The sequence below is a fragment of the Pagrus pagrus genome, assembly GCF_965226575.1.
Source record: "Pagrus pagrus genome assembly, chromosome: 1".
Taxonomy (NCBI): Eukaryota; Metazoa; Chordata; class Actinopteri; order Spariformes; family Sparidae; genus Pagrus; species Pagrus pagrus.
Window position 1 is genome coordinate 35,132,239 of NC_140185.1, and position 18,818 is coordinate 35,151,056.

General features: G+C 41.8%; 2 protein-coding genes across 2 annotated transcripts; both read right to left on the reverse strand.

The window, feature by feature from the left end:
• Positions 1-8,905: 8,905 nt before the first annotated feature.
• On the reverse strand, positions 8,906-12,636 carry LOC311262891 (macrophage mannose receptor 1-like). Its single transcript, XM_084362640.1, has 5 exons — positions 11,930-12,636; positions 11,193-11,405; positions 10,182-10,405; positions 9,715-10,043; positions 8,906-9,492 (listed from the first exon to the last, which is right to left on the reverse strand). The coding sequence occupies exons 1-5, from the start codon at positions 12,082-12,084 to the stop codon at positions 9,301-9,303; spliced, it is 1,113 nt and encodes a 370-aa protein (XP_084218766.1). The 5' UTR covers positions 12,085-12,636; the 3' UTR covers positions 8,906-9,300.
• Positions 12,637-13,906: 1,270 nt separating this feature from the next.
• Positions 13,907-17,740, reverse strand: foxr1 (forkhead box R1). Its single transcript, XM_084359837.1, has 7 exons — positions 17,524-17,740; positions 17,333-17,425; positions 16,021-16,262; positions 15,322-15,390; positions 14,995-15,122; positions 14,079-14,311; positions 13,907-13,992 (listed from the first exon to the last, which is right to left on the reverse strand). Exons 1-7 carry the CDS (start codon positions 17,642-17,644, stop codon positions 13,964-13,966), a joined length of 915 nt encoding a protein of 304 aa, XP_084215963.1. The 5' UTR covers positions 17,645-17,740; the 3' UTR covers positions 13,907-13,963.
• Between the last annotated feature and the right edge of the window lie 1,078 nt (positions 17,741-18,818).

An 18,818-nucleotide genomic window follows, 5' to 3' on the forward strand; every position in this document is an offset into this window, starting at 1 on the left:
AGGCCTGTGCAAAAAAACAACAACAACAGTGAAAACGTTGAATTTCCTGACCCCATGAGGCATTAATAAAGTATCTGTCAGTGAAAAAACTATTATAAAATCATTTCATTATTGTAAAAATGATATGAGTTATTTAATTATTACAAAACAGCAAATTCTCCGAGGTCAAACTGGATGAAAACATCCTGGTTCTGATGTTAGAGGACGTGGTGCTGAGTGAGAGCACGAATCACTCGTCTGATCCAGTGACACTGAACTGATCTCACAACCTTCCTGATACATCATCAGTAAAGCATCACATCTACATCTCACTCAATACAACATCTTCATAACTCTCCAACAGTAGAAGTTGTTCTGCTTTGGCCTTGTTGGTCGTTTTCATTTGATTTTAATCAGACTTGTGCTCTTAAATCTATCCAAGTGGTGACTTTTCTGATATCTCCACGAGGGGGAGCCAAAGGACAAATGACTGCATTTTAAAAATCTTACAGTCATTTTAACTGAATGTTTTCTTAAGAAATCTCAATTAGGTTCACGTGTCTTTCTGCCGTCAGAGAGGTGATCGTTGTTCTTTATTACTGATGTCGTGTTGGAGTGGAGCATAGAGACAGGCGTCTGTCCCTCTCATGTATGTTAACGGGGTGGACGAAGTATTAGGAACACCTCTCTATGATGAAGTCCGGTTCAACCATACCTGCCAACCTTGACACCACAGAAATAGGGAGGAGTTTCAGAGACTTTACTGCTGCATTCTGTCGACTTTCACAGAATAAAAAACAAGAACAGTAAAAAAGCATCCACACATTCAACCTGTGCAAAAATGTATTTGATGTGTGACATTAAACAGACTTCTGTACAGATAGAGTGATGCTTTATAGCTCCAGCACCTCAGCTGTGTTTGATACAGGTGTTTTTTTCCCAATTAAAGAAGGAAAATAACCAAGTAGTCCACTGTAACGTAAGTTTAATGTTAAATTCACTTTTAATTCTCAGAATAACTTGCCTGTCTGGCGTCACCTTGCATGAATCTCTAGCATAAAGTAAAATTCATCATTTTCATTCATTCTTTCATCATTATTATTATAATGTTTTATCCTCTGCCGTTTAGAGAGTCCGTGCAGGCCGCTCTCGATGATGATGACTGATGTGGTGGACTGATTACACAAATTGTGTGTCTCTTTCCTTTAAAACTTTGTGTAAGAAACAGGAATTCTTCTCTTCAGCACATCTGAAATTTCTTCGAGTATTTCTTTCTCTTCTCCATTTCTCTGTGCTCAATACGGAGGACGAGGTACAACAGAGCAGCAGACTTTAAGCTGTAAAGTGCCGGAAACAGGTGTTCAAAACTAAAAGGGGAGAAAGTTTGAACATTTGTCATAATATGGGAGAATTCGGGCGGAAACCAGGGGAGGGAAACATGAGTTCAACACCACCTCAATAATAAACATGTAGTTACTGACTATTAAATTTGTACTACTACACAATTATATGAAAAAAAAGTGTTTTCTGTTGCTTTCTAGTGTCATCAGATACAGAATAATGTTCAAACAGAAAAGGGTGGTTAGACGTTTTTTCTGAGGGCAGTAAAATGTAAAAATACATCCAAGTTTAATGAACACGGTTGTGAAACGTTGCCGCAGTAACGCAGCAGTAAACGGTGTAAACTGGATGATTGAGCCTGAGACAGTTCCTCCGCTTCGTGTTGAGCTTTTTTGGAGCAGTTGTGCGTTTGTGTCTCACAGTTTGGTCCAGACACAACACAGAGCAGCCTCGCTGTTTGTCTGCTGTGTTATGTGTTGTCTGCACATGTTGTGCCTGCAGTATCTGCAGTCGTTGGCCCCGATCCAGCGCCACACTCTCATTCAGGTTGAACTAGACGAGTTTTAAAGGACGCCTCGAACTGAAGGACTGAACTCTGGATTCTTCCTGCTCTCGGTCGATGACACACCTGTGAATGAATTAATGGAGCGCTTGTCCTTGAGTAACTAGACCCAATTTTCAAACTGCCTTCTTTTATCCAAGGTCTTTTTAACGGTTTCCAGTCTGGTTTTAGAGCACGTAAGATGGGTTAGGGCTAATAATGCTGACTGCGGACGGAGGCGACTGCTCAGTTGTAGCTCTTTTAGATTTCAGTGCTCAAGTGCCTTCGATTCGATTAATCACAGCATCCTCGAGCATCGATTTGAGACAGCGCTGTGCTCATGTTCTGGTGAGGTTTCGGCACAGTAACCCACTCGGTTAAGCGTCAGGAACCGCTCATGTTTCGTCTTAAAATATCCTGTTTTTGTCGCAACAAACACGGCTGGAAATCGTCCCCGCGCTCCTGAAAAGTATCCAGTGGTTTCACACTTATCCTGGTGACCGGGCTCGTTAAATGAGACATTTAAATTTGACTTGTTCACAGTTTCCAGTAATTAGACGTCAAATAACCACAACTACATAACTACACAACTACACTTTCTGCCCTTTGTTCTGCAAACACTGTTTTTTTTTGTTGTTGTTTTTTTACCTAACCCACCTCCTGAGAGCAGTTTCTGATTCAATCTTTGTATTTTTAAACTTGTTTTTCTTTCTCCTAACTTTAATTTGTTAATCCTATTTCATACCTCTTATTCAGTTTGTTTCATGATGTCGATAATGCACAGAGTATTCTAGTTTTTTAAAGTTACTTTTGATGCTGTAACACTTCAGATCAAAGTTTATATCATCTTATAGTTCTCAAACAACATTTCTGCACATCCTCTGAGACGCCTTTATTAATATATTGCACGTAACCCCTCTAGTGTTTCAGCTCACACAGATGTGAACACGTGGATCCTCTCTCGCCGCCTGTTTTTCAGACTATAAGGTCACTCTTAGTCAAGAGAATCTGAGAGGACGACTGCTGTGTTCCTGCAGACATATTGAAGCCCGATCATTACCATAACCCGATCAATTTTCCTGTTTGAGGGCAGTTGTTGAGGCAGCTGCGGTATTGCGCAATTAGGCAGCTGTACAAACAAGTAATCCATCTGTGGAAGACACAGAAGCAGGGGGAAAAAAACGAGGTACGACTGAACAGCTGTGTAGAGAAGAGACTTGGCTTCATCCTGTCCTGACGCTCGGTCACCTTCGATTCCAGAGTGTGAATCTGAATGTGATTTATCAGCGCAGCAGGCAGACGCAGGCCGCAGCTGTAGCCTGATCCGAGCCACTGTGACAAAGGTGAAGCCGTTAAATCGTCAGCGTGCTTCTGCCGAATGTCACATAGTCAGGATGCGTCTACTGACAGCAAACTGAGTCCCATTGAAGTCATATGCTGTCACACTGGGGTCGGGAAAGGGTTGATTAGATTGTGGAAATTGTGAATTGAGACTCTGTGGCTTGAGATTTACTCCTAACAGCACAATTGGATCAAACCTCGAGGAGTTTGTCACAAATCAAAGCTGTTAACTCAAAGGTTTTTTTTTAAAGGGCTGACGTTTCCACCTTTGGCCACACTTCAGAGGACGCTGCAGAGTGTTTGGCTGCAGTTTAAAGTCATGCACGAGGAGCTTCAGCAGATTTATGTGAGACATAAAAACAGTTTAAATGTGACGCTGAGAAAAGACATCAAATGACGAGTAACCATAAAGAACGAAGCATTTAAAAGTTCGAGAGAGCGTGTAAGGAGGAGTTTTAATCACCAACAGGTTATGGACAGTGGTGGAATGTAACTAAGTACATTTAATGGATAGATTACACTTAGATGACTGTATATAGTCCTATATTATAAATCTAATTTATATGCATTTTACATTTCATTTTAATGTGCTTAAATGGAAAACTTACAGGAAGGGTTCAAGCTGAGTGTCTGACAAACTGAGGAATATATGACATTAAATATTCATATTAAAGTCATGACTTGTTTTTTCCACTGCATACAGCTGAATTCACTGTTATCATACACATTGATCACACAGCAACATCATTTATTGTGTCATTTGAAAACAACAAACAACAAAACAACCTTCAGAGTGCTGTTTGTAGTGTTTACCACTAGATGGCAGCAGAATGCAGACATCAACACACCGATCACTTCATTTGCATTACCTTTTCCCTGTGATTTTTGCCTGTTTTCATCACTTTTATTCCTTTTACTTGTAATTACTCTTATTGACTTTCTGTGTTTCTGTGTTTTGGGGTTAGTGTTACACAATATGATAGGAAAAGCATAAATCAATTCAAAATAAAAGCTTTTAAATGAGGGGGGGACTTACACGACTAAAAATTGGTTAGGGATATTGGGATATTTTAGTGTTTCACTTGATTGTTTATTCTGTGACATATCTGCAATCGTTATTTTGTGTTTTGTGAATATTTTTGGTTTGACTTTCATTTGACTTTTGTGGCATATCCATGCACATGCATACATGCACACATATCTAAATTCAACAGTGCACATCCAAGTATGAAATTGATCGGTTCTCGAGATATGTAAACCACAGAAACAGATCTTCTTTTACTGTTAATTGTTAGAAATTCTATCTAATTTAATGAATGCAATTACATTGAACCCGAATTTAACATTTTCAATAAAAAGAAAACATTGCAAAAGTATTTTGTAATAAATAATTATAATAATGTTGTGGCTGGTTACAGATCTCTCATGTTTTTTACAATAGACATGTGAACTCACAGTCTGTTTGTGTAATCATAAATTTTGAAACTCCAGATGCATGCAAGAAAAGGTTTCTGTCCCTAGCAACGGTTGCTATGCTGGTGTGTGTGTGTGTGTGTGTGTGTGTGTGTGTGTGTGTGTGTGTGTTGGGGGGGCCCTGTGTTCTAAAGCCACTTTAGAACCAAGGAACCAAGGTTCTAAAGTGGCTTTGATGTATCACTTTGTAAACAGAATGTCTTTGATGTCCTTTAATCCTTTGATGTGTCACTCTTGTTACGCCTACTTATACCACTACACAAACTAACCGGGCTGGATTCGACACACACATTTGGTTGTGAACTTCACTGTTGGTTGTGAACTTCGTTGTTTAGTCTTATAACCGTCAGAGCAGTGCGTGGAAAATTACACTTAGGAATCGACAGACAAATCAAAGATGTTCGATCAGAATACAGAGACAGTCAGCATGGATGAAACAGGAACACAGGACACGACTCCGACACAGGAGCTATGTGGCCTCGATATTTTTCGACCACTGGTTGAATCCTTTTTTCAGAGGCTGACGCCAGAAAGATGGAGAATGCTGAGTGCTGGATCGCCTGATGAGGCCACAAGGATTATGCTGGCAGAGCTGCTTTTAGACATAAAAACATCCATGTCTAAAGCTTTGTTGGCTCATCTTAAGAGCCTTGCCTGCGAGCCCGCGGACAGATACGATCAGTATATGTACCATGCTACCGACAGACTTACTCAGAATTTTGCTGACACCCTGGGTATTTCTGACTCAGTCCAGTCTGACAGCTTGAAACTCTTGTCAGACTTGGTTGGCAAAGAGATAAGAGAGAGCGTCGACTCTGCGCTCTCCTCTAGATTGGAGACCAAGGAGCCTGTAACGCTTCAGCACGTCACTCCCCCCGGCACACTTAATGCTATGGTTGAGCATGCCAGTGAAATGTTTAAGGCATTGGCAGCCAAGATGAATTTCTCTTTGATTCCTGGATTTTGTGGACAGAGGAGGGAAGAAAATCTGAAGTCTGCAGGCAGTCAGCCATCAGTCAAAACAGAGGAACTAGACAGCCTAGAGAGCATAATAAGGAAAGAGCTGGAGGACATCACAGAACCTGTTTTGGATGACATGTCTGTGTATGAGACGCTGCAATCTGAAACCTCTAAGGAGATTGTAGTTGTTGTGGAAGACATCGCCGAGGTTATTGCAAAAAAGACTGCGAGTTGGGAAGAGACAGACGTCCCAAGTCCCAGTCCAAAACCCAAACCGAGGCACAAACTGAAAATAGTGGCCAACAAGATAAAAACCTTTGTTGCAAAGAGTCTTGCCAAAGCGTGCATTTGTTGCATTGCAACAAAGGTTAAGGCACAAGTCCACCAGGACACCAGCGTTGAAAGCGGTCAATCGATGCAGTCGCTCAGAGATAGTATTGACTCGCTGCTTCAGCCAGAAGATGGTGAAAGTGTCGGGGGAAATGAGCTGGCTCTGATTCCTTTGTTCAAACAAATTTCCAGTGGTAAATCCCAGGAAGTCACAAAGGAACTGAGTGTTGTCCTCCACAGTTACATCACAAATGGAATCGAACCCGAGGTTATCCCCGAAATACAAACACTTGAGAGGCAAACTTGCTGGGACAGTGATGTTGCCGTCTCACATGCTATCACGTATGCCAACATAGAGGTCCTAGTGCTGAATTTTATAACTCTAATGAGCTGGTGGCTGTATACTCAGAGTGACAGCCACAGTCAAAGGGTGACAGAGGCTTTAATGGACCATGTGACTCGCAAGTCAGCCTCAAAGTGTGAGGAGAAACCACAGACAGCACAACACAAGCTGTCTGTCAAACTTCTCGTCGAGATGGTGGTTTGGAAGATATTTCTCAAAACCCGCACAGTTCTTGAAAACAAAGGGGACATCATCCAGCGTCTATTCGACATCATATGGGCTCAGGTTGAAGGTTCAGATTTAAACATCAAATCGCTAAAAAAACTCAAAAAGGCCATTTTTAAAGACCTGTGTGACATGTCGGGCAGTGCAGAGATGCTACTGCTTTCACTGAAATTGGAAAGCCCACAACTTGATAATTGCATTGCCGACATTTTTAAGGATCACCTGACAGCTCCACCAAAACAACCTTGCGCCATCTGCAGGTTCTTCTCCTCTGTGGGCAAAGTCATCTCCAAGCCTTTCAGACGTAGCACAAAGGTTGCTGTCCTGGTCACTGCGGACAGTCCTCAGCAACCTGTGTAAAAAGGTTTGATTTCCAGACCTGAGCGTCTCTGAAGTTTGAGTTGTCTTATGTGGTGATGTAGGGTTTACTCCGGGCTGCTCCGGTTTTCCCACTTTCCTCGCAACCATGAAGCCAATTGGAGGCTTTAAATTGCCCTCAAAAGCTAATTGGTAGCAGGAGGCTAACCTTGATGCCAAGGTTAGCTTTAAAAAAACACTTTTAATGATCACCTGACGACTCTACCAAAAACCAACGCCAGGTTCTTCTCTGTGGGCAAAGTCATCTGCAAGCCTTTCAGACATGGTGCAAAGGTTGCTGACCTGGTCACTGCTGAAAAGTCCTCAGCAACCTGTGTAAAAAGGTTTGATTTCCAGACCTGAGCATCTCTGAAGTTTGAGTTGTCTTATGTGGTGATGTAGGGTTTACTCCGGGCTGCTCCGGTTTTCCCACTTTCCTCGCAACCATGAAGCCAGTTGGGGGCTTTAAATTGCCCTCAAAAGCTAATTGGTAGCAGGAGGCTAACCTTGATGCCAAGGTTAGCTTTAAAAAAACACTTTTAATGATCACCTGACGTAGGGTTTACTCCGGGCTGCTCCGGTTTTTCCCACCTTCCTCGCAACTATGAAGCCAATTGGGGGCTTTACATTGCCCTCAAAAGCTAATTGGTAGCAGGAGGCTAACCTTGATGCCAAGGTTAGCTTTAAAAAAACACTTTTAATGATCACCTGACGACTCTACCAAAAACCAACGCCATCTGCAGGTTCTTCTCCTCTGTGGGCAAAGTCATCTGCAAGCCTTTCAGACGTAGTGCAAAGGTTGCTGTCCTGGTCACTGCGGACAGTCCTCAGCAACCTGTGTAAAAAGGTTTGATTTCCAGACCTGAGCGTCTCTGAAGTTTGAGTTGTCTTCTGTGGTGACGTAGGGTTTACTCCGGGCTGCTCCGGTTTTCCCACTTTCCTCGCAACTATGAAGCCAATTGGGGGCTTTAAATTTCTCTCAAAAGCTAATTGGTAGCAGGAGGCTAACCTTGATGCCAAGGTTAGCTTTAAAAAAACACTTTTAATGATCACCTGACGACTCTACCAAAAACCAACGCCAGGTTCTTCTCCTCTGTGGGCAAAGTCATCTCCAAGCCTTTCAGACATAGCACAAAGGTTGCTGTCCTGGTCACTGCTGACAGTCCTCAGCAACCTGTGTAAAAAGTGGGGTTGTGCAGAGGCCTTTCTGTGCAGAGAGAAAGTGCCCCCACTTTCAAAGATCATCTGACGAGACCACCAAAACAACAAAATCACATCACACAGATTACTTGAGCTCTTAGGGCCACCTCAGCAGTGTGACTTCAGAGGGCAAAGGTTTGATTTCCAGACCTGAGCCTCTCTGAACTTTGTGTCGTCTTATGTGGTGACGTAGGGTTTACTCCGGGCTGCTCCGGTTTTTCCCACTTTCCTCGCAACCATGAAGCCAATTGGGGGCTTTACATTGCCCTCAAAAGCTAATTGGTAGCACAAGGCTAACCTTGATGCCAAGGTTAGCTTTGAAAAAAGGTTTTTAACGATCACCTGACGACTCTACCAAAAACCAACGCCATCTGCAGGTTCTTCTCCTCTGTGGGCAAAGTCATCTCCGAGCCCTTCAGACGTAGAGGAAAAAAGATGGCGTCCTAATTACTTAAAAAAATAAGAAGGAGAATAAGTTATAATATTAATAAATAACGGTTCAATAAAAAAACCTTAAAATGTAAATTTCTGAGTATGTCTCTAAATGTTCAACTCAGGCTGAAGTTTTGCAGATTCAGTTCCACTCATGAGTTTCTTTTAATAAACAAAATGCAAAAGACTTTAAACTTTATTGCAAGTTTTTTTTCATGTGAAAACCACTTTCCAAAAACAAAAAACAAAAAAAAAACACTCCTGTCTGTTGGTTTCTTCACAAAATGTCCGGTGAAGTGATTCCAGTATGTTTTGGTGCCATTTTAACATGTCAGTTTAACCAAAAAACAAGAATAAATAGTAAATGAAAACAGTGAGCAAACTAAATGAAAATGTGATTTATTTTCTGATAAAGTTTACTGTGAAACTTTGGTCTATGCTAGACCAATATAAAATTGAGTTACATACAACCTACTACAGTTTGAAAATAGTAAAGTTACCACTGAGATGGTTCATTGTTTTTCAGGACTTTAGCAGTGCATAACTTTAACTGAGCTAACACATGACTAAGTTCATGAGACAACAAGTTTACAGACAACATTTAAGAAAAGAAAATCACACTATATATTATCATTTTATCTTAAAAGTTTGACTCCACTAATGTGATACCATCTGAATAAGCTCTGTAACAAGTTGAAAAGCACGTGAACATTAAGTTTGCCGATGCAGAGGAGATCTGGTAGCTACCACCTCGACGCAGACGACGGTAGTGACGTGTTCACCATCTCCTGTAACACAGGAAGTTAAACTTTTCCGAACAGTCGGTGGTCTCCATTTGGCCCGTGTCATTCTTGGATAAGGCTCCGCAGTGCTGCTCCATGCTGGGGCAGAGGGGCAGATCAGAGTACAACTGATCAGCCCTGTTCACCCACAGCCATTCACCGGCCAGGAAACGGAGACCTGCCCACACCTGAGGGGAGGAAAACAACTCATGAACCTTCGTGCAAGCATCATAAAAGCAGGAACACAAAACAGCAAGAGCATCACCTTAAAAGAGAAATCTATAAAAGCGTTAATGGGGCAAGCAAGGTCAATTATAACTCCTGTAATCATTAGGGTTTAATATTCGTCATTCCCATTTTAACACGTAACATCTCATTTTTTACACGTGTGATTAAACAGAGACACCCACCTTCTCCGTGACGGCCCCCCTGACCTTGATCATCACATACTTGTGGTCCTGTCCGGGCTGCACGCTGAGCAGCTCGTAGCGAGGGTTCGATACGGAGAACGGGTCGAGGCCTCGGCAGTGTTCCAGCGCCTCCTCCCAGGTCTTGTTCTCCTTCACCAGGACCAGATTGTCCCTGAAGCAGACGAAGGGAAACCGGGCGGAGCAGTCTTGGACGGCCATCTTCCTTTCACCCGTTGAGGAGATGGAGACACAGTCGCCGTTGTTCCCTGGCTCGCTTGATGCCCAGTTCAAGTACTCGGACACCCCTGTGCTCCACTTAAACGCTCCCCCTGCAGAACAGATGTTAGAACACGGTTTGTTTCCTTACAGTTTGTCAGATTGTCCATCCTACCATCAGCTTTATGGCAGTTAAACTGTACTGATGGGAAGAAATGATGAATAAGCGTGACAGGTTTGTCTTTCTTTACCATCTCTGTACAGTCCAATCCAGACTGGATAGTTCCTCTGCGTGACAAAAGAGTCCAGTTGGGATTTTGATTCGAAAGTTGCCAGATCGTCGAAACGATTCCTGCAGTACTCTCGAGCTTCGGACCATGTCTTCGACTGTGGTACAAACGTGTGTTCAAAATGACTGGGTTTCTCCTCATAGCAGATGAAGAAGTAATATCCGTCACAGTTCCTGCCATAAAACCTTTCGAGAGAAAAATAAACAACAGAATTATAAAGAGGATTCGATGCTTCACAACACACCGCACCATTACTGTCACATGACATTTTTTGATTTAGTTTTCACTACAGCTGACTACTTTACAAATCACGCTTTCTGTCTCCTTTATGGTTTTAGAGAGAGCTCAATACACTGCAGCTTAAGAAAACACACGCAAATAGAGAAAACACGAGCAGATTAAGATTATATACATAATTCTTAGCAAAGTCTGGAGCTGAAGTAATGATTTTCCTGCATGTTTTTTGCAGTTTGGGACGCGCAGCGTCAACACTGTTCTTTCTTCCCATCCTGTTGATGAGCTTATTTCATTTTCTTTTTATGTTTTAAACTAAAATTCTGTCCGTGTCTCACAAATTGCTGCTATAAGAGAGAGATTTCAGTCCTGGTGAACCTGTGCTTACCTTGTCAACAGATTTTGCAGATTAATAGATCAGGAAACACTATTTGAGCAGCTGCTTTGACAGGAATAAATAAAGGGTGTGACCAATTAATCTCATTGTTTTAATAAAGAAAGTTGTCAGAAAAGTGTACAGGACCTTTAAGTTGCAGTGCACTGAGCATTTTTTGTACATTATGAAAATCAACTTGTAAAAACTTAAACTCGGGTCTCTGGGATGGAGCGGTTTCTTGGTAAACTGATAGAGAATATAACAAAATGTAAAACTTCAAAGCATGCTTAGGAAAAATACTGCACAATAATATCACGTGACTTATGCATGCAAGAACACATACAAGAATAGTCTCCCATTACTTTTTTCTGTTGTAATTGACGACAGCACAGCTTTCACCGTTGCTTGGCTCGTTTTCCGCCCAGAGGGGGTACAGGTAGTTCTTGCTTCCGTTACTCAAGTACCAGTCGTCCGAGTTAGACGGCTTGTACAGGCCGATCCATGCATTATATCCGTCCGTGTTTATACCGTCTGTATCTGCCTGCGTATAGATGGTGGCCAGGTCATTGTGGTACCTGGAGCCATTTGGACAAAAAACCAAAAACAAATCAGTTTTATTTATTTTAAATGATTAAGAATAAACAGCAGAGGAGGTTTTTTTCTCGCTACCCTGTAATAATTAGCACAAAGTCAGCCAAACCACAGATATGTCCAGGTCGACATTTGGACCAGACACAGTATCATCTTCACATTTGATGCTAATTTATTTACACTTTCACATCAGGAGGTGGAGACCCGCGGACATTTCCAGCTGTGGCAACTAAACCTGGTGTGTTTTTTTTTTTTAAAGGACACCTGGAGACATTTCTAGTGACGGCCAAAACAAAAGTTATTTTTCAGCCGATCTATGATGTTTTCCTAACCCTAACCGAGTAATTTTTGTGCCTAAACCTCAGCAGAGCATAAGCACAATACAGGAAATACATCTTGATATTTTTTAAATCACCTCAAAATGACCTCATAAACGTCAGGACACTGTATGAGACCAAACACCTTCTAGGAGTTACTTTTGATAATGTGAATAAGAAGTAAAGCCCACCTCCTGCAGTATGTCTGAGCTTCCTGCCAGGTGTAGGGATACGAGTTGTAGCCGAAATATCTCAACACCACTGATCCAAGTCCAGACACACAACCGGTGATGAGGAGGAGGAGGAGGAGGAAGGGTCCTGAGAGGCCGCTCTTCATCGTCATCATCAGATTTCTGTTGTACAGAGAATAAAATGTTGAACTGTGCTGTGCTACTGCTCGTTAGTGAATATTGTGATACTGGATATATGACAAAAAAATGTGTTTACTGATGTTGATTGGCTAAAAAAAAACTACTAAAAACTCTCTGCGTGGTAGTCCCAGTGTCGGTGTCCTTACCTGTCCTGAGACGCTGGTTTGCCGTCTCTTCTGCTGCGATGTGACGTGAGAAGCGTTCAGTGCTCAGGTCCACATATCAGGAACAATCATTTGACTAGCAGACACTTAAATCAACTATCTGCCGCCTGTCACTGCACCTCCAGAAACCATTTGACTGTTAGCAAATGAACTGAGATTTACCTACCAACTTGAAAAAAATACAGATATCGTTTGCCCAAGAGACGCCGGGAAGCAGGCGAATAAAACTCCTCCATGTCGGTGCTGTTCAGAGTCACATCAGGACATCTTAGACTAGTTAAATCAACAGTTCAGCCACTGTTATATAAAATAGTGATACACTTTATTTCTATAGCTCCTTTTAAAACCAAAGTTAGAAGGTGCTTCACAGAATAAAGGATCATACAGTAGTAGTTCATTACTTGTTTTAATCTATTATTTGAACTATTTATTTTATTGCAGTTTGTGTGCATTAGTCTCAAAAAACAAGTTTTTGTTTCTTTGATAAACCTTTTTTTTTATTTTAATCACTTGTAAAGCACTTTGAGCATTTGATTTGTTTGAAAGGTGCGATATAATTAAAGTCTGATTACTGAGACTCGGACTAGAGTCGACTTGGACTTAAAACTCACAACTTCATTTAGAAGTTATTTGATTACATTTATCACTGAACATCAGCGATATAATTAAGTTCACTGTCATACTTTTTAAAGGTTAAATAAATATAATAAATTATATCATTACTAGACAAGTATAACATCTTCTCTCTGTATAAAGACCAGGAGCTGTTTTCATAAAGAGTTCATGAGTGACAGTTTTAACACATTTTCTAAGAATTTTTCCTCAAAATTAAGAAGATCATGTTGATACATTATGTAGACGGATCATTTATTAAAACTAACACCTACAGAGCTTCTAGAGTGCTGCAGAATAAAAGTGTCTTTTCCTTAAAAACATTAAAACGATTGTGAAATCAATAATTTTTCAATGTTTGTCGGGTCCAGAACAATGGTTTTGTTTATGTCTGTAAGAATTGGATCCAGCTTCTAATAATGCTCATCAGCCGATAGTACAACACGCAGGACTCACGTGATATCTGCGTTTCGTCAGCAGCAACAGTCAGTCAGTCAGTCAGTCTCCTTACAACAGTTTCAGCGAAGCAGCTGTGAACAAACCGTCCAGCTGAGGCTCTGTATGTCCGACCAGATGGCAGTAAAGTGAGGTGTCGATCAGACCGACATGAAGATTTCCAGGTCGATTATTAGAAATCAAGGCGACTGATACCTGATATGTGGGACCAATATTCATTTGCAGTAAAAATGAAAGTCTGTGTCAAAATTTCAAACAACCAGTGATGAAATTAACTTCAGTAAAGTGTTCTTAAGTACAATTTCCAGGTACTTTATACTCTCCACTACATGACTGATACTCTGAGCATGCTGGATATCGGGAGGCTGTACTGATGAATGAATGAAGATGTCTGCTGATGGGGCGAAGTGTCGCTCTAACTTTGTCGAAACTATCACCAGATATCTTCACATGACTGCACTTTTTTTTGTAATAAGTGAATCAAGATGCTCATTAGGGATCTGTAAATATTCACAAAACTGAATATATATATATAATCATAAATAATATAAAGCATAACAGAAGAAACTTTCTGCATAGAGAGTTTATTATGCATTGATTTTGGACTCTGATACTGATGCAGTCACAGTGCAAGCAAAGTCCGTATTACATCTGAAACACAAAGACAGAGTTAATGGTCAGCGTTGTAGTTACGACCCCGGGCACGTCCCCTCAGATTGACGTCTCCTCACACTCACCTGGGTGGGCCATGCTCCTCTCCAGCTGTTTGAAGGTCTCGCCCGTCAGCGTGCGGATCTCGTCCTTTAGCCGCCGTTGGCCGTCCAGAGTCAGGTGCCAGAAACACGACTTCCTCTTGCCATCTCTGCACAGCTGGTTGCAGGTTTTGCGGAAGCTGTTGTTGAAGCACAGGTTGTGTCGGATGGTGTTCTTCCAGCCGTCTGGAGCCGTCTGAAAGAACGGGAAGTTCTCTCTGGAGGAAAGTCAGGAGGGAACATGAAGAACATGATGGGACCTTAAATAAACAGGCTGCGGTGCAACAGGTTGCGCCACGTTTTGAAGATGGTATTACTTTCCTTCCAGCAACTTCAAAAATATCTGCCAGGGTGCCATCAGATGATCATATTATATCACAGACGGGAACTTTAAACTTCACATAAGATACGCTGAAACACATTCACCAAAATAAATGTTGGAAATGTATTAGGTTAAGGGGTTAGGAAAAATGAAAATTCAAAATATGTTTTAGTCGCAACAAACACGTTATTCAAAACAATTTTAGATTGAAACTTGAACACCAACACGTTGAAGGTCAAAGCAGCCACATCAACTTCAGTCAACAACAGCAAGGAGACGAAGAGAGAGAGAGAAATCCCCCAGACTCCCTTATAAAATCGCTCAATTTTGTACGTTGGTGAGTTTGGAGAAACTTTATAAACATTGTGATTCTTTATTTCCGACAAATTCTTAATTAAATGGGGCTTCTTGTAAATTCGGCACATGTTGCAGCCTTGTTTTAAGGGGTGCTGCATCCACGTGTAGCCTATGCCTCCTACAAATGTGAATACATCAGCTGTTTGCAAAAATGTTAACGGTCAACATTTTATCCTGGTGAACATAAACCTGCAGGGTTTTAGCAAATCATCAACTTCTGACCTGGTGAAGTGGTAAATCTGCTGGACTTTGAGGCTCCCAGTATGGCTGCTCTTGAGCGCCAAAGCGATGAGGATGCAGTAATTCACCGGTGGACGGGGCCAGCACCCTGGCTTCAGGATCTTACTGTCCTGGAAGGGAGAAGAGATAAAAAACACGAGAACAGAAATCTCCTTTTACAAATAACTAACGTGCTCTAACTGTTCATGTTGAACCACATCACTCATAATACGAAGACAAAATAGATCTTTATAGCCTGTGGAGGGGGCATTAGAGCGCCCCACAGCCCACTGAAGGTGCCTGGTCCAGGCCGCAGCCCCGTGTCCTCACCCTGGCCTTGGTGGTCCTCCCCTTGCGTCTGTTCTTTGCTGGTCGACAGGAGACGTCTTCATTCTGGATCTGATCATCAAAGATGGTGAGATTACATCAGTAACATAGACTAACATGGCTGGACGACATTTGCCGTCGCCCCTTTTTCTTTTTTACTCGCCTAGGCGATAATGTTCACTGTATTTTGTCTCCTATGGGTCACGTCATGCACCCACATCCTCCTTGCTCTGACATACTGATGTCAAATAAAAAAACAGAGTTAACCACAAAGGGGCAGTGTCGATCATACAGCGGCAGTTGTCAGGATATTGTTGTCATAGAGACAAGATGCACTTGCAGCGTTTTTTTCTCTCAGCGCACAAACGATTCATCGGGACCTAAAACTGTTGGACTCATTATGGACAGTCTAAAAACAGTCGATCAAAATGGATACAGCAGAACCAGAGATATCATCTATTATTCCACTTATTCGTCTTTATTTTCTTTTTAAAACCTACATTACCCACAATGCACCTTAGCCACTGAGTGACATCACTGGAGCCAATTTATGGGAGGTAACATGCAGCTTCTCTAGAGCCACAAAAGGCTTTATAGTACTTTTCTCACATATGCAGTAGTACTCCTGTAAACACACTATAATGTGTAAAACTGGTGGAGTTTCCCTTTAATGGCCCACAGAGTGGTCGATGTGTACTGTACCATGTACTCAGCGGAGGAGTGCAGCAGTTCGTCCTGTAGAGAAGCGTCATGAGAAGAAAACAGGCGGAGCTCTGTGTTCAGACGATGTCGGGTCTCTGCAGGGTCCAGAGGAGCCTGTGGTGCCGTGTGGACTTCAGCAGGTTCACACACGGTCTGCAGATCTGCTCCGTTTTCCATGTACTGGATCGGACAGGCGATACTGGGATTGACCAGCAGCCACAGGTTTGGCTTCACAAAGGTGTCTGAGGGACAAGAAAATCATGGCAGACATTCAGGCTGCGACAACAATCAGTTCATTCAGGCGTTACATACAGTTGGTCTGATCACAGTGACAGCTACAGAGAGGTCACTGTTATTAAATATCAACGCTAACATTTCTACCCTCGTGACAAAAAGAGGAAAATATTGATCCAAAATAAATAAATAGGAAATAAAAGGATTTAAGTTTGAAACATTCAAAAATGTACTTAAATTATGAACAGAAAAGGTGAAAAAGAAACAGTTTGGGTCAAAATATTCTGTGTATTGTGTTGCAGAGATATCTATTGAAGTTAGCATGCTAACCAGCGAGACAGGAGCAGTAGCTGCACGGCTAACTGAGCAGTTAGCGGTTAATCTGGTAATATTCTGCTGACAGGTGGCCAATTCTTACATATCGCACCTTTAATAAGGAATAGACCAACTGTTTGGGGAAAACACTTTCTTGCTTTGAGACGAGCAGACGGACAGTACGACTCTGTTAACATAATGTAACTAAGTACATTTACTCGATTGAAAATGAGGGAGAAAAGGCGTGTTAGTGTCTCGTATCTGCAGAGAGTTTCTTATTTTCTCTCTTTGTTGCTGCTCGGGACGCTTTACCAACCCAACATGTGGCTATTTGACGTCCTGGGAATGAGACTCAACAATCAACTATCTTTGTGGTGCGTTCAGGAACAGCTGGGACAAATCCTACTGACTCTACCTTTAACTTTAAAAGTGTTTGAATTATATTAATATGACGTGAGCTTCAGTTAGCTTTGACCACAAATGTCCTTCAGAGCGAGACTTTTTACTCTGATACTCTGAATACATGTCAGAGCCTGTACTCTATTACTTTTACTGGAGTGAAGAAGTTGAATCAGTACTTCTATTTGAGTAAAGACTCTTAGTTTAGTTTTGCCACCTCTCTTCAAATTTAGGAAGGTATTGAAGTATAGACTACCATAACTGGGTGAAAATAAAACATAACCAGACAGGTAATGGCTGGAGTAGCAGGTCGATCCACAGACATTCATCAAAAAACAGATTTTTTTCTCTCCTCTCAGCTCACCTGACGTTTTATCGTACCAAATGAATTCATCTTTTCTTCTCGAGGCTCTGGCAGAAGGCCTCTGGACCACGTACTGATCACTCAGTTTGTCATCTGTCATCAGAGATACATTCACACTTTGGTTTGGTTGTCTGTGCTGTTATTTGAAATAAATGGGAATTAAATTCCAGAGAAAAGGAGAAAACAGTCACCGTGGTAAAACTGGTCTGTGGTTGTTGCCAGTTTCAGCTCCTTGTCCATGTCCCAGTCCGTCAGGCCGACGGAGCAGTGCAGGTCGAAGAGTCGAGCTTTGGTTTTAAGCTGTAAGGTCATGGTTGGATGTGTGGGTTTTTTTTACGAGGGTTTGTTTCCTCTCAGTTTTCCAGGATCTCTGTGATAAGAGTTGCAGGTTTGCGTTGTGCAGACTGTTGGTACGACAGCTGCAGCCGGACAGCCTGATTGGACTTAATTACACCTAAAGAGTTCAGCCTGTGCAGAATCACTTTCCTGGAAGATATTTGTGCCTGCAGCCACATTTTAATCCAATAGATGTGAGTTTGTTTCATATATCAAGTGTGAATTTGTCGAACGGTTAAGAAACAAAAATGAGTTTGATTAATTAAATGTTTCCACCTGTTCTGATTGATGCTCCACACTCAGGTCAGGTTTTGTAAGTAATCGCAGTTTTGACATTATGACGTTTATGTTATGTGTTGCAGAGATATCTACTGAAGTTAGCATCCAAAAATCCTGTGTTTACACCACTAACACTCCCCTGGTCCCCGAGCTCCCTGTCTGAACCACTATCTGCACGGCTAACTGAGCTCACTAGCTAACGGCAGCTACAGTTCACAGCAGTTAGCGTTTTTTCTGCTGCCTTATTTGTTTTTTACTATGATTGACTTCAGTATTTGGTTTCTCTAGATTCAGAGGGAACCCTGTGAGGGATATTTCAGCTTTGGCACTTTATAAAACTTCTACTGACGAGCTCTTTGCTTCACACTGAAACTGACCGGCATTACAAGCTCCTGCACCAATCAAGATGCTGCCCCTGAGCTGTGGTGTTGAATAACGACCAGAACATTTTTTTTTTTGCAGAATATTAAGATGGCACAGTGACCTTTGACCTTCTGGATATCAAATGTGATCATTTTGGACGGACGACCTGAAAAGCCTCCAGACACGGCCTCTGCGATCACTTCATGACTAAATATTTTCACATTATAACAAAGTACTTATATTTCATGTTATAACATGAAACGTTTTGTGTTATCACAAGATAATGAGTGAATTGTTAGAACCGTCTCGTTAGAACGTGAAAAGGTCTTGTAATAATAAACGTTTTAAAGTTATAAAGCGATACTGGACTGTTCTTCTTCTTCTGGCACGGCTGGAATACAGTTTTCTAACTGTGAACATGTGAGCACGCAGCAGATAACAGCACCAGCTCCGCCCTTACAGAGCTGCGGCTGTGGCCTGTTCGACACTCGGATTATATTTCATATTT